Source organism: Protopterus annectens, chromosome 10.part0 (genome assembly GCF_019279795.1).
Source record: "Protopterus annectens isolate FY-2018-M chromosome 10.part0, PAN1.0, whole genome shotgun sequence".
Taxonomy (NCBI): Eukaryota; Metazoa; Chordata; order Ceratodontiformes; family Protopteridae; genus Protopterus; species Protopterus annectens.
This window is the reverse complement of record NC_056744.1, coordinates 1,465,030,914-1,465,046,694: the sequence shown is the minus strand read 5'-3', so window position 1 is coordinate 1,465,046,694 and position 15,781 is coordinate 1,465,030,914. Positions and strand designations below refer to the sequence as shown.

Sequence of the window (15,781 nt, the reverse complement as noted above, 5' to 3'; positions counted from 1 at the left end):
GGACAGGTGAGCACCGAAGGCTTGCAAGTACACAGACTCCTCTGAGGATGGGTCTTGGGACTTCCAGCCCCCCCTCTGTTTTAATATTTCAAAAATGCCTCCAAAGAAGATGTCTTCTGAGAGTGACCTGGGGGAACCCTCCCCGTCATCAAAGTCCATGTCGTCTTTGACAGATTCCTTCAGAGAATCAAGGTGTTTCCTCTTACATGACCTCTTCTGAGTCACCTTCTCAGTGGGAGCTTCTGTGAAGAAAACAGAAGAGGTGGGGACCTGTATGGGGTGTCCTGCAGCTTTGGTGCTCACTGTCCTGGCATGGAGGTCAGTGGAAACTCTGGACCAGAGGGGATCACTGGAAAATGCTCCAACAGGGAAGAAACCAGCTGGGAGCCTGCAGAGGCCAAGGCCCTCTCCATAACTTGAAAGGCAGGTCCCCCTGAAGAGGGACAGGAGCCCAGAACCTGGAGGGACAACCTTGGAACCATGGTTTCACTCCACTGCGAGGAAACTGCCATCCAGGTCGAAGCCAAGGAAGAGTCACAAATGGTGTTGTGCAGCTATGACCCTAGAAGTCTATCAGTTATGAAGAAACTGAGGAACTCAGGGCAGATACTGTGGCCAAAGACATGAGAGTTGTCGGCACAAGGAGAGACTGAATCAGGGAAGTTGGAGCAGAGGTCTCTAAAGCTGTAGTGGTTAGGGGAGGAGTGTCTAGTGGAGCCCTTGGAGAAAAGTGCCCATCTCCAGAAGGGAGTGAAGCCTGGGAAGAAGTGGAAAGACCCATTGCCACAAGCAGCTAATTCACAATCTCACAACATTGACTTCCATCAGAATCCTACATGAACATACCGAAAAAGCTGAAGGAGATTCTGGCCTCTCCAAAAAGGGACTTGGCAGTTGCCCCTCAAAGGAATCTATCAAAGAAGAATACTTGGGTCTAGGAACCAAAAGAAATCATAGATTCTGGGGTATAAGCACTGGGGAGGGAACTGGTTCTGAAAATACTTTCAGCACTGTAACCATCACTGAGGAAGGAGAGATGATATCAAAGGTCGGCGCTGAGGTGGATAGCACCAAAACCTGAGGTGCCGAGGTAGTTACTACTACCGGAACCAAGGGAGGTGGTTCTGTAAGTTTTCTGGTATCTGCCTTTGGTTCCACAGAAATTCTGGAAGCCGAGGGTTTTGATTTTTTATGTACTGGAGCTGAAGGGGAAGCTGGCACTGAGAGACTTCTCTTTTTAGTATGCTCAGATTTTGAAGAAGAGGGAAGAGGATGATGAAGGGGAAGACATCTTGGATTTAGCACTTCTAGGTTGACCAGACAGGCCTCTTCAAAGGGAGTTTTTATTAAACCTTTTACAATAAGTTTATTCTTCCTCTCAATGAGAGCCCAGTGACTAAAAGCTTGACAAATATCACACTGTTGTAAGTGTACTGGGCCCAAGCAATAAACACAAGAAGCATGACCTTCTGAGTTTGGCATTTTCCTGCCACAATAAGAACATTGTTTAAAATCAGTCATTCCCTTGCCCTTATCTGCCACGTTGATTGGAAAAGATCAATGGCAGAAACACTCACACTAAAAGACACACACACACACACACACACACACACACACACACACACACACACACAGAAGAAGAGAGAAAAGAGTGATGGGCTACCAACGATGGTAAGCCAAACTCTACCAGAGGCAGAAGAAAGGGATAGCACTACGAAGAATGGTAGGACAGATTCCACAAGGTAAGAAGGAAGAAGGGGATAGTACACACACTGAAAGAAACAATAAAGATTAAGAGAGACTACTAGAAAAGGATACACATAACACTAACTGGGTAGGAGAAAAAGAAACTTTAGAAAAACTGTAATAGCAGTTGAATAAACAATAAATTTTTATTTAGCTCAAGGAGAGTTTGGCTGAAACATCTTTACAAGAAGAGTGGCAAATGAGATCTGAGGTAATTTAGAGACTGGCATTCTGTGTAGGAACTTGGCTCAGGAGTTTTTAGTTTGTGCAAGATGTTGTAACGGCCGAGCCAGTTCCGAGAATTGGAACCAAATCCCATATGTCTAGGATAAATGAAGATTGACAACATCTGATCTATCTTTTCAGACCATGAATAAATATCAGCTTTCTTTTACCATTACAAAACTGTGAGCTGTCACTATAATGCCAATAGATCACTTTTTAGTTCCAAATACTAATTTAAAATTCTGTCCTAATGAAAGCATCCCTCTCGTTCATTAAGTGAGCACACATTTAAGGAGCAAATTACTTTACTAAATTATTTTTTAGTTCTGTTTTACAAACCATGCATGTTCTAATATTATTATTCTGCCAATAAAATATTTGCAACTAAAAGTGTACTAAGGCATTAAAACACAGCCTTAATGCAGTTTCATGCAGAGGATTAAGGTTATAAACAGATTATGAGCTTCATCCAGTATGAGGGACAAATGTCACATTGGCCTTTTAACTAGATTTTGCACTACCATGATCCATACAACACTCATAGCAAGTGGTAAGAAGTGACACGACCACTAAATGTGATGAAATGAGCTTTTTTTTTAAATTTGGTCTGGAACTTCATCTGGTTATTACTGAAACAATCCTGCAGTCTTAGGTATGATTCCCTCTGTGTCCATTTGCTTTCTGTGTGACTCTGAGCAAGTGACTTAATCAGGAAGTGATGAGGTACTTGTGCTTTATGCATTTATCTAGTCAAAACAAACAAACAAATGAAAAAAGAGATTCCTTATTCGATAACTATGCAACAAAAACAATAGTACAAGAGAAGCCATATACCTTCTATGATTGTAAGTATTACATAAGCCTCACTTGTATTGTCTTAGTCTTGAGTGTGAAGTTGAATTAATACTTAAAATTTCCATTTGCACATTTAAACACTTGTTGCCTGCAAAAAATCTCAGTGTTACATAATTTCCCTGAATGAAGTCATTATGGGCCACAGGTTAGGTTTCATTTTCACCATAAATGTTTCCGACGTCTTGGATATTTTACCTGATATTTAGGACCAGGACTAAAAACTGGGTAAACCTTTTTAGTAAAAACATCGGTCAACGTATAAATGCATGACATGTCAACAGAGTTGTAGAATGACAGCTGTCCTCCATCATAGTCCAGGTATGTCAGAATTTTTTTGATTACTTTATTTACACCAATTTCTCTTGCATCTTTGTGCATCAGAAGAATATTATGGTTATACATCACCCTGAACATTGAACTTCCATATCCAATCCTATTGTCCACAAAAAATTTCCCCCTCTTGTTATATGGCGCATCAATTATACCCACATACCAGTCATCAAGACTGCTCACATCCACTTCCCAGCAATGTTTCCCTGATGTGAATCCCTTGGATCCCAGTACAAAAATTTGACCCTTATATATTCGAATATCTTTTGGGAGATGCTGTCTTATGTCATTATATTTCAGGCTCTTCCATTCTTCAGGCAGAGAGAATGCTGAATTTGCCATAAAGGGTTCCATGAACACAGGCTCTAGACATATAAAAAAAAGTTTAGTTTGAGACACATACTCATTAGTAAGGCAATAAGAATGATGTCAACACCATACAGTATTTTCTGTCTGCAATAAATAATATGTCAACTAAAATGGTGGTTTATGTTATAGTTAGCCACCAGCACTGTTGCCTTAAAATATCCTTACAATATACCATTCAGAAGTTGTTAGAGGTTGAGCAGATTTGATTACATTTTAATCAACATGCTTGATACAAAAGGTTTCTCATCACACAGCCTATAATACATCATGGTTCTACATATGATTCTACTTATAATTTTCTGACCTCTAGTGTTATACAAGGCCATGTTATAGAAATAAAAATAGAGAGAAAGTTCAGTTAGTATTGAATGAGCCAGTGCTGATCAAGTAATTTATATTGACTCATAGATGAATACAAGCCAGTATATGATACTCTGGAGCTCTACTACAAATTCCTGCCCTTTATTTTAGGAGCCCCTTCAGTAGGTATAATTCATATGTGAGCAAAAGAATGATGAACGTTTAAGTTTTGCAAGCATTTTGCATCGTAATTTCATTGTTTGTTAGTCAGCGGTCCTACTCTGCAGCAATGTCCTGCAGAGTTTTATTATTGGTACAATAGTACTTCAAATGCTGACCCATAGCTAGAGTGCAGAAAAAGAGTGTCTGCATTAGGCAGAAGCTGTGGGCATGGCACGATCATCAATGTGGATTGTGTGGATATATAGCTTGCCAGTATTCATTTAGTACTGACAATTTGGTATTAATGTCAATCAATTTAGTCTCTATTAGCAATTTGGTATTAACGTCAATCAATTTAGTCTCTACTAGCAATTTGGTATATCACAGAGTAGTGGCTGTTTAAATGAATGAATGAATGAGTAACTTAATGAGTTTTCTATAGTATTGGTTGGAGTTAGCTTTTTCTCCAATCTTTGGATTGCTCAGGGCACCAATCTAACTAGTTATTGCTATGCTCTGGTGTATACATGCATACAGAATCAGTCTCTCTGTATTAGTAGACAGCCATGGCATTTAATGACTAAATTTTTTTATCTCATCCTGAACATATTAAAATTACTGCATGATTTGCAAGAAACATTTATGAGTTTTTATTTCTAATAAATGCAAACAAGGAGTGCATGTTTTATTATTTTATTCATGTTAACAGAAAGTTTCATTCTGGAGCAAAGACAAAATACCAAAAGACCTAAAACTTCAAAACTTGCAAGTCTATTCTAAAATTCCACCTGGAAGAATTCTGGATCTGACACTGTTCCTTCCCTGGTCAGCAAACAATATATCCCACCAGCCCAGAGCATCCTCCTCCTTATTCACTCCCCCCTTAGTACTTTTACTATCACATAACTCACCTCGTACATCTCTCAATATAGTCTCTCATCTCTATTGCACCACAGCCTCCCTGTAATACTGTCCATAGTTTCTTCTAACCTATGAATACCAAACTAATAACAGACTATAATCACAAGTAATGTTGTCCAAAATACCAGGTCTAAGGCCCTAGTAATGCTTAACTTATATAACATTATTTTTTATCTTGCAACTGATTGTCATATCTGGATAAAATGTAGTGGAGGAAGAAACAGCAGCCAACAATTTTCTAATAAAAACACTTTATTCCATAAAAAGCACAATAAAAGACCATTAAAAAGTGTTGAGTGCTTTCATTCCAGATATTCATAAAAATTCTTCAGAACACCTAAATACAAAGAACCTTGTGTTTAAATAACAATAAGTTATGCAACCATGTGGTTGAAAACCTCCACTGAAACACTCACTTCCATTAAATAATTAACTAATTGAGCATCATACTACTTTAATCATAAAATGGAATGAACTGAACAACTATCATTAAGACCTGGAAAGTTCATTGCATCTGTGATGCCCCTGCACTGGCCCAGTAATCAAGAAGCCTCAATCCTCACCACTAGCACCAGTGGGGGACGTACACTTGGCAGGATGACAAGTACACACACAGTGAAGTGCAATTTTCCTTAAGAGCACACAGAGATCACAGTCAGTCTGGGGCTGGTTTCTCCCTCTTTCTCCATATCCCCAATAAGACCCCCCACTGGCACAGCTATAGAGTTGAGATCTCAGCTGAGTGGACAAGCTAAGACCTCAAGCACCTCTCTGTCCAACCAGCGCTTAGTGTCCCTGCCCAAGTTGCTGATTCCCACATATACTTTGAGATTTGATTTATATACAAACACACACACACACACACACACACACACACACACACACACACACACACACACACCTAGGAAAGGCTGGCACAGGTTTACTAGCTATGCCCCCTTCTGCCCAGACTATAAGGTAGTTCCAGCTACCACTAGCCGCTACCTATCAGCTACTTAAGGCCCTTAACAAAAGGTGTCCAATCCTACTGTGTAATGTTATTATTAATCCAAATGGTCATCTGACCAAAAGCAAGGCTATTTAGGAGTGGCCTGTACAATGTCATCAAATACATATGCAAGTACTCTCAGAGCTTAAATATGTCTCACAAATATTAGCCACAAATATAGGTTTAAATAAATTTAATAATAAATAATCAAAGAACAAGACAACACTCAGTAAGTAATCAGTCACATCAGAGTTCAAAGTCACAGGAAATATTTAAAACAACATTGCAGGACAGTCTCAAATAAATACAGAAAACATCTAAGCTATACTTTACTATATTCCTATCTGAATCTAAACGAGCAAGGGAAGTACAGAAGGTGGTTATGAGTGAATGTTCTTGCTACGTCAAAGACAAAATACAAATGGCACAGTCTCTCTCGGAGAGAGTTCTTTAATTAATATCCAATATTACTGATGGGCTAGCTTGGATGACATCACTTTTTGTCACCTGACTTTCAGTTCCCAAGCTAAACCCCACCTTAGTCAGAGACTAACAGAATTTTAGTATCCTCCTGTAAAATATACATATCTCTCAGAAGTTTGCAGATCCTGGAGCTCATAAAATGATAAAACACTTCTGCATCTCAAACCTAGTAATTACTTCTCTTTCAAGACAATACAAAAAAACTTCTAGCTCTAGACATTGTGTCTGCTACTGAACTGAAATTAAGAGATAAATTGTTTTATGATTGTGCTATAAAAGTTAATTTCAACTTATTTTCTTGAAGCTTTGCAATTTAACCCTCTATGTTCCAGTTTCTACTGTTAAAACATATATATTTACAAAATTACAATACTATATATACATTGCTATTCTAAGCCAGCAGGGCATGCTGTGGTTACGTTTTAGCTCAGTACATAACATACAGTTCTGTATAAACCATGTCAATATTCACAAATGACACAAACTTATTTACAATATTCCAGATAGCCAGGCTGGTAAGTATTTCCCTTCTGTTACACCCCCCCCCCCCTCGAAAACTCAAGCTAGTTTTTCAAGTGACCCTTGAGAAATGCTGCTTGAGAGGGTTGACTATCTGGGAATACCACACCCCATTTCCTGTCTTGAGAGCCTATCTGCATTGACATTGCTAACCCACTGCAGTGCTGCACTGTCAGATCACATGTCTCCAACCTTAGGCTCTACCATAGTAATTTGGGATTTGGCTGGCTGGCTCCCTGTAACCAAAGATCCCCCCTCAGACTCCTCCTGGCTTGTACTGCAAATACTTAGAACCAGGGCCTCCTTATTATGGTAAGGTTTCATCACGTTAAGATGGTACAATTTGTGCCCCTGCCTTCTGCCTAGTAGTTCTACCATGTAGTTCATATCACTGACCTTTCTTACCACTTTGTAGGGTCCCTTCCAAACTGCCTACAGCTTGCTCTGTCTGACAGGAATGAGAACCATTACCTGTTGCCCCACAGCATACTCTCTAGTTTGAGCATTCCTGTTTATACCAGACCTTTTTCTGCTGTTGGGCTTCTGTCAGGTTCTCCTGAGCCAAGCCCATGAGTTTACTGAGCCTTGTACTGAAGTTTAGGACATATGCCACAACAGACACCTTGTGGGATTCACACTGACCCTCCCACTCATCTCGAATCAAATCTAGAGGTCCCCTCACCCTATGCCCATACAGTAATTCAAAGGATGAAAAACCTGTGGATTCCTGGGGAACCTCTCTGTAAGCAAACAACAGATGGAGCAAATATTTGTCCCACCCCCTCTTGAACTGGTCTGCAAATTCCCATAGCATGGGCTTGAGTGCAGAGTTTAACCTCTCAACAAGGCTATTAGTATGGGGATGGTAGGGGGAGGTCTTTAGGTGCTTCACCCCCAGTACTTCCACAGACAAGCCAGCTGGTCTGACATGAAATTGGCAACTCTGTCAGACAGTATTTCTTTTTGGAAACCTACCCTGCTAAAAATCTCTAACAAAGGATTTGCCACCTTTTCTACCACAATAGAGGACAGAGCCACTGCTTCAGAGTATCTGGTAGCATAATCTACTACCACTAGAATATATTTTCCCCTGTGGAACTTGGAGTACTCAGAGGCCCCACAATATCTATAGCAACCTCTGAAATGGCTCCTCAATCACAGGCAAAGGCATCAAAGGAGCTTTTACCATGTCACCTGCTTTGCCAACCTTTTGGCACTGCTCACAGGTCCTGCAGTACCCTGTTACATCTCTGGAAATACCAGGCCAATAAAATTCTGCATAATATGGCTCTTTGTATATTTTATGCCCATATGACCTGCAAAGGGAATATCATGGGCTATAGCTAGAAGTGCCAGATGGTAGGCTATGAGCACTACCAGCTACTGTATTCTCCCACCCTCTAGCCCTCCCTCAGGGGTCCACTCTCTATACAGTAACCCTTTGTCCCAGTATACATATTCCCCTTTCCCTTGAGAATCAAGTGCCTCACTAGCTACCTCCCTTAGGCCTTCTGATGTTGGATATGACAGCTGAGCCTGCCTCAACTCTCTCTTGGTAAACTTTCCCAGCTCCCCTTTCACAGGAAGTCTGGTATCCTCTGACAGTGGTGCCTTACTGTCAGCCTGGGTACTACTACTCACCTTTGCCCTTACAGTCACTCTGTCCAAGAGTACATCAGTACCCACAAACAGCTGTGGCTCACCTTCAGTCTCACTGCTACAGGGTAACTCTCTTCCTGAAGTAACCACCTCATCAGTCCTGGCTGCAAGTGTTTGGTCTGCCTGGGTCTCACGCAGGCTACCAGACCCACATGCTTGTCTCAAAGCCTGACTGAATGTAACTGCATGCTCGCAAAGTACTGGGTTATCAGAAGCATTCCCTATCAGGACATCTGTAGGGATATCCTCAAATACACCTATTTGCAGGCTTCCTTTTCCACCCTCCCAGTCAAGGTGAACCCTACCCAAAGGTGTTTGGAATGGGCTTCCTCCTAAAGCTCTGACTGGAGTAGACTGTCCAAGCAAATAGTGCTCCTCTTTAACCATTGCAGGCTTCACAATAGTTAGGTCAGAGGCTGTGCCTCTTTTAGCAGTGGCCTCTTTTCCATCTACTAAGATAGGTTATAACCTCTTGTGGTAGTTTGGTACACTTGGTGTCTTGAGACAACTTACAGCTGGCATATTGTCATTCCCACTTACTGTCTCTCCCACATTTTGTTCCCCACCTTGCCTCTGTGGACATCTATATGCTACATGGCCCCACTGGTTGCATTTAAAACATTTAAACCTTTGTCCTGGACATGTACCTGGACTAGCTTCTCCTGTTACTGGCGGACTCTGTAGAGGTGGCCTGGGCTGCCCACCATGGGTTCCCTCAAACACATGAGCAGCACTGGGTATCCCTTTCCTGTGCAGTGATGCCCTGCTTGCTAGGTATAGGTTTCCCTTCTTCCCCAACTCATCTGCAGCACTGTATTGCCTATCAGCTAACCAGATTCTCATGTCCTTCAGGCAAAGTGCTAAGGGCTTGTTCCCTAACCAAAAGGTCTTCCAGACCTTCAAAAGTGGTAACATGACATCCACTCACCCACCTATGAAAATAAGTGCTTAGTTCAGCAATATATTCACACACACTTTCATCTGCCTTGCATCTATGCTCAAATAATGTTTTCCTATAAACATCAGGTGTTAACTTAAAACATTGTAAAAGACAATTTTTAACAGCATTATAATCCAAGTGATCAGAATCAGACAATTTACAAATAGCAGTTACAGTTTTACCATGTAGTAAGGGGGTCAGGAACCATACCCAGAGCCCTTGGTCAGCATTGTATTGTTTACATACCCCTTCAAACATATGAATGAAACTATCAAAATTATCCCCCTCTGTAAACCGTGGAAGACATTTACTGATCTTTGCTGCCTTTGGGGTTTGGTTACTCCCTTCCCCATTACCTCCATGACCCTAGTGAACAGTCAGCATCTCTATCTCATGTTGCCTCTGCCTCTCATTTTCCGCAGTGTCCAGACATCTCAGTCTCTCTGCTGCTTCTATTTGCAAATATTTGGCCTCCAGTTCAAATCTTTTTAATGATTTTTAAGTCCTCTGTGGAAAGGTTGGACTGTCTATTTTCTAAGAGTTATACATCTCCAAGGCCAGCCTGGTTGTCCTCCTGATTGCTGGACTGTGATGCAGCTGTGCCCAAGGCTACAATAATTTCTGATTTAGTCAGGTTGGCATGCACCAGTCCTTTAGCCTGGCACATCTCAGCCAACTGTCTCCTTGTCAGCTTGCCACACTCCTCTGCTGGCATGCTTGCCTGCTCTCCCTGACTAACAAAGCTAACAAATAAATAAATAAATAAAACAATTGTGATATGAAACTCTGAATATTCATTGTGTGGCTGATTGAGAGTACAGACACCTTCCTTAGTGACATCTGTTTACAGACTACAGGAATTCAACACCCACACCACTACAAGCCAATTAATATGTGATGTGGCCATCCAACCACTGCCAACCAATTAATATGTGACACCCCAGAACTGGCCTAGTAATCAAGGAGCCTCACTTCTCACCACTAGCACCAGTGGGGGATGTACACTTGGGAAGATGACAAGTACACTCACAGTAAAGTGCAATTTCCCTTAGCACACAGAGATCACAGTCAGTCTGGGGCTGGTTTCTCCCTCTTTTTCCAGATCCCCAATAAGGCTCCCTACTAGCACAGCTATGGAGTTGAGATCTCAGCTGGGTGCCAAGCTAAGCCCTCCAGCACCCTCTCTGTCCAACCAGTGCTTTGTGTCCCTGCCCAAGTAGCTCACACACACACTTTGAGATTTGATTTATATACAAAGACATACACACACCTGGGGAAGGCTGGCACAAGTTTACTAGCTATGCCCCCCTTCTGGACAAACTGTAAGTTAGTTTCAGCTGCCATCAGCCACTACTTATCAGCTACTTAAGACCCTTAGTAAAGGGTGTCCAATCCTACTGTGTAATGTTACTATTAATCCAAATGGTAGTCTGACCAACAGCAAGGCTAATTAGGAATGGCCTGTACAGTGTCACCAAATACATATGCAAGTACTCTCAGAGCTTACATATGTCTCATAAATATCAGCCACAGAGATAGGTTTAAATAAATTTAATAATAAATAATAAAAGAGCATGACAATGCTCAGTAGGTAAGCAGTTACATCAGAGTTCAAAATCACAGTTAATATTTAAAACAACATTGCAGGACAGTCTCAAATAAATACAGAAAACATCTAAGCTATACTTTACTACATTCCTATCTGAATCTAAAATAGTTACCCTACCCTAAAACTTACTTACAGCAAAGCAAGTGCAGAAAGGTGGTGATGAGTGGATGTTCTTGTTAGATCAAAGACAAAATACAAAATGCACACTCTCTCTCTGACAGAGTTCTTAAATTGATATCAAATATTACTGCTGAGTTAGCTTGGATAACATCACTTTTTGTCACCTGAATTTCAGTTTGCAAGCTAAACCCCCTTTGTCAGAGACTAACAGAATTTTAATATTTCCCTGTGAAAAATATATATCTCTCAGACATTTGCAGATCCTTGAAGTCATAAAACAGTAAAACAGTTCTGCATCTCAAATCTACTAATTACATTGCTTACAAGACAATACAAAAATGTCCTAGCTCTAGACATTCCCCAGGATTCAGCAGGCTATGCACGGCATGCAGGAGCTGCTGGAGGCAATATGGCCACTGAGAGATCCAGGAACAAGCTCCCGGGATGTGCACGAGTGTTCCTGCACTATTCCTGCACGGACACAGCTCCTGTATGCAAATTACCCCGTTTGCAGGTGAAAAACCATGCAAATGAGGTGAATTTGTGATCTAGGAAGCTGGCAGCCAGATGTGCAGGACTAATGTAATCTGCAGAAATGTACTCAGTTAGTAACAGAGTACATTTCTTCAAACTACAAAACTGAGCCATGACAGCTCCAAATAAAGGGTGTATATATTGTGTAAACCATGCCAATGGCCAAATATATGGCCACTAGCATGGAAAACAGTTGCAAAAATTAAAAAAAAAAACTTTTATTTTTTTTGGCCGATTTCGGCTGTTTAAGCATAGGGCAGTGGCGCACAAACGGGATCGGCCCAAAAATAAAAAATAAAAAAAACTTGAATAAGCATTCTATCCAAAATCACAATTTTGCCATTATACTCAATGGCAGGCAGAAGACAACATGGCCAGTGAATAGTGCTTGCTAAGGGGGAAGGCTCAGTGTCAGACTTGTTACTAGGCATTAGCAGGCAATCCAATGCAAATGAGGGGAATGATACTGAATCCCAGATTCCCCCTCATGGCTAGCCTGCACCCAACTGTGTAGGTGCAGGAAGACCATGGTACAAGCCTAAGAGCTAGCTGACATCATAGAGGGGTGTGTCAGGCATACTGTAAGCTTATTGGAGCCCTGTGGCTCGGGTTTGCCCTTAGCTTAGCAGAGCTAAGCAAGGGGGTGTGTCTGAAGCTGCCAAGCACTTTTTACATTGCCTAAGTGGGTGTGTGCACCTCGCACTGTGTTTTAAAGGGAAAAAAAAGTAAACCAGGAAATAGCAGCTCCATACACATTTGAGCACTGTGTTTGCACGGCGTGCCCCTGGGCTTAAACAGGAAGACAATGGGAAGGGAAAACAGCAGTAGAAAGGTAATCAAGGAGAACTAGCATAGCTGGCAGGTGAAATGTATCAGAATCAACCAATTACACAGACAGCAGCCCAGCACACCATTATAAACTATGCAAACACCTTTCCCTCTGTTTTTTCCCACAAACTCTACATCACCAGTGTACACAAGCAGGGACATTTTACCAAACAAAAGCAACAAAATGATAGGTGCTGCAGCAGCTATCATAAATCAATATGTGGAAGAGGCTGAGGTTGATGAAGATGAGAATGCTGATGACCAACCCACATTGAGGAGAAGGAGAATAGTGTACAGACCCAGGGTAACCTACCAGTGGCAACATGAGCTATAGATAGTGGAGCACTATAGGGTGGAAGGGACCTCCTACAGCAAATTGTTGAGCTGTGCTGGCCAAACCTCACACACAGAACCAACAGAGAGGAACCTATCCCAGTGGATACAAAGATATGTGTAGGCCTAAGAATAGTAGCCACAGGTACCTTCCAAAGGCCAACTGGGGATATCATGGGGATCTCACTGGCATCAGCATCCAGGGTACTCCACCAGTTCCTGGATGCGATGTCAGCACATGCCGATGAGCACGTATATTTCCACAACAGCCGTGAGGCGTTGACCAGCAATATGCATCTCTTCCACCAAATAGCGGAATACCCTGAGGTAGTGGGTGCCATAGACTGCAAGCACATAAGCATCAAAGCACCACTCAGTGAGCGGAGTAGGGTCTAATGCAATGGCTTCCCCTTCAACTTCCAGGTCGTGTGCAATACTGAAGGCATTATAATGAATGTATGTGCTGGCTGCCATGGAAGCTATCACGACTCCCACATCTGGCATATAATGCAGCTGTACCAGAGATTTGCCAATGGGGACATCCCTTATGGCCACCTAGTGGGGTATACTGGTTATGCACTGGAGCCGTGGCTGATGACACCCATCAGAAATGCACACACACCTGAACAAGAACTTTATAATGAGGCACACGCACAGACCAGAATCAAAATAGAGCGTGTGTTTCAGATGTTCACGTCACAGTTCCGGTGCCTGGACATATCCGGAGGAGCCTTGCAGTACTCACCAGCTACATGTACCCAAATTGTCATCATATGTGCCATGCTATACAATATGATCCTGTGGAAACAGCTGCAGCAGGAACAGCACAGGGCAGAGCCACCCAGCCCCCCACCATTGCCAAGGCCTGCACAGGCACAGAGTGACTCGGTGGAGGAACAACCTGAGCCTGCCCCAGTAGGCAGAAGGAAGCATGCCCAGTATGCCCAGGTCATGGCAAAGAGGCAATGCATATCACATACACTGACACAGTAGGAATTCAGTGAATGACCTCTCTCTGATTTGCACATACAGTAAAAGAGATGCCAAACATGACACTACATGTACTTAACCATGTATAGGGAGTGTACTATGTGCATTCAACAGCCCTCCAGCACCATCCTCAATACTTGCACAGCCACAAGGTAAATCACTCTTCCTATCAATTGCTGAATGGAGTAGTATGTTTTGTTACTTGTATCTATGGTATGGATGTGAGCATGCAAGGGAATTGGGTGGCTGAATGGGATGCCAGCAGATAGTAGACACCTATAATGGTAGCATGAAATCTGTAACAAATACTGGTGTCACCATAGTAGCCAGTACTAGACAAGGTTACAAAACTCACCGCAGGAAATATGGTGGACCACATGTGTGTCCATAGAACACACACATGCCAGTAAGCGAGGCTCACATACCCAACAACAGTCTCAGCCAGCAGGACAGGCATAGATAAACACAAACAAAGGCTGTGCTAAGGCCTCTGATTGATGGCTATAGAGAACATCCCCCTCCAGACCTACAAAGACAGACTACAACAGGTCAGGCAGTGGTATGTTAGTTCTGAAGGGTAAGAAGTCTGAAACTGAAATGTAGGTCAATCAAACCTAAGACCTGTAGTACACTGAAATGTCTCTAGTCAGCATGATAGGTCAGAATACGGAATGAAATGGAGTACCTGAAATACCAGTACAGTCATAGCAAATGTGTATACGTATCAGGTGTGCCCCCCCCCCAATCCTATGTAGAAATGTAGTGACATGTATGTGTAGGTATAATAACAGTGGAGCACAGATTACCTGAGCCGGCCAAAGTAGCAGGATAGATTGTAGCATGTGTACAATATGCAGGGCTGCATGTGTTAGGTTGGTGTGTGTTGTATATTGCATGATAGTGGTCAGTATGTAGGCATGGTGAGTTTTGTCCTGGTGGCCAGTGGCCAGTACTGCAGATGACAGGGCCAAGTTCTCACAACTGCAGTGCCAAAAACAATGCATCCCAGTAAAACATATTCCAGCAGTAAGCCATAGTAAATGTTTGGAAGTAATATCTGTCACCATCTGAAAGATGGACATGGCATGAATGTGAGCCCAGACATACAAACAGTACACATGTGGAAGCACCTCAGACAGACAGTGTTTAATATGTTACTGTCAAATGGACACACTTTTGGAATTGTACATACAGGTTAGCAACACATTAGTTGGGTTTGTAGTATGGAATACAGATGTTGTCTAGCCAAACACTGGCAGACCACAAAGGTCACAGGTATGAAGTATTGAGAAACTGCTGATGCCCTTGCACAAGCCAGTATAAGTGGAATGCCCCATGCATATCTGTGAGTCAGATGTAAGTAGTGTCCATAGCATACATGCACCCAGCTCACCCCACCATCACCCACAGGTACCTCTCTGCTCTTATCCCTGCTGTTGGGAATGAGTACAATATGACCCCCACCTCTGTATGGCAATAGCCAAAGAATGCAGCTTGCAGAACAGGTTTCCCATGCAGGTGTGTCCCTAGCTGTAAGCAGCACCCTGCCAGCATCCACACCACCACTGGATCAATAATGATAGAAAGTATTGGCATTAACACCTTGCACACCTACCCTGTCACCCCAGGGGAATATAGTGTCTTGCAGTCTGGGACTGTAGGAGTGACACAATGCAACAGCCTCCTACAGCTGGCCTGCATCACTGCCAAATGGTCTACAGTCCTCTGACAAAGGGCTGTGTCTTACCCGTACGGTCAATGTATGTTATGTCATGGACTCCCAAATAACAACATAACACAGTCCACAGAACCCAAAATGCAAGCCCATGTAACATGTCCACCATGTCCTACTGCATGAACTGTGGACCAA

At 42.4% G+C, this 15,781-nt stretch overlaps 1 protein-coding gene across 1 annotated transcript in view; it reads right to left on the bottom strand.

Moving 5' to 3' along the window:
- Positions 1–1,810: 1,810 nt before the first annotated feature.
- Positions 1,811–15,781, bottom strand: part of LOC122814305 (nuclear factor 7, brain-like) — a 530,904-nt gene continuing 516,933 nt past the window's right edge. Inside the window, exon 7 of the mRNA XM_044086892.1 lies at positions 1,811–3,521. Within this exon, the coding sequence (XP_043942827.1) occupies positions 2,986–3,521 (536 nt within the window). The 3' untranslated portion in view covers positions 1,811–2,985. The remainder of the gene's footprint in view (positions 3,522–15,781) is intronic.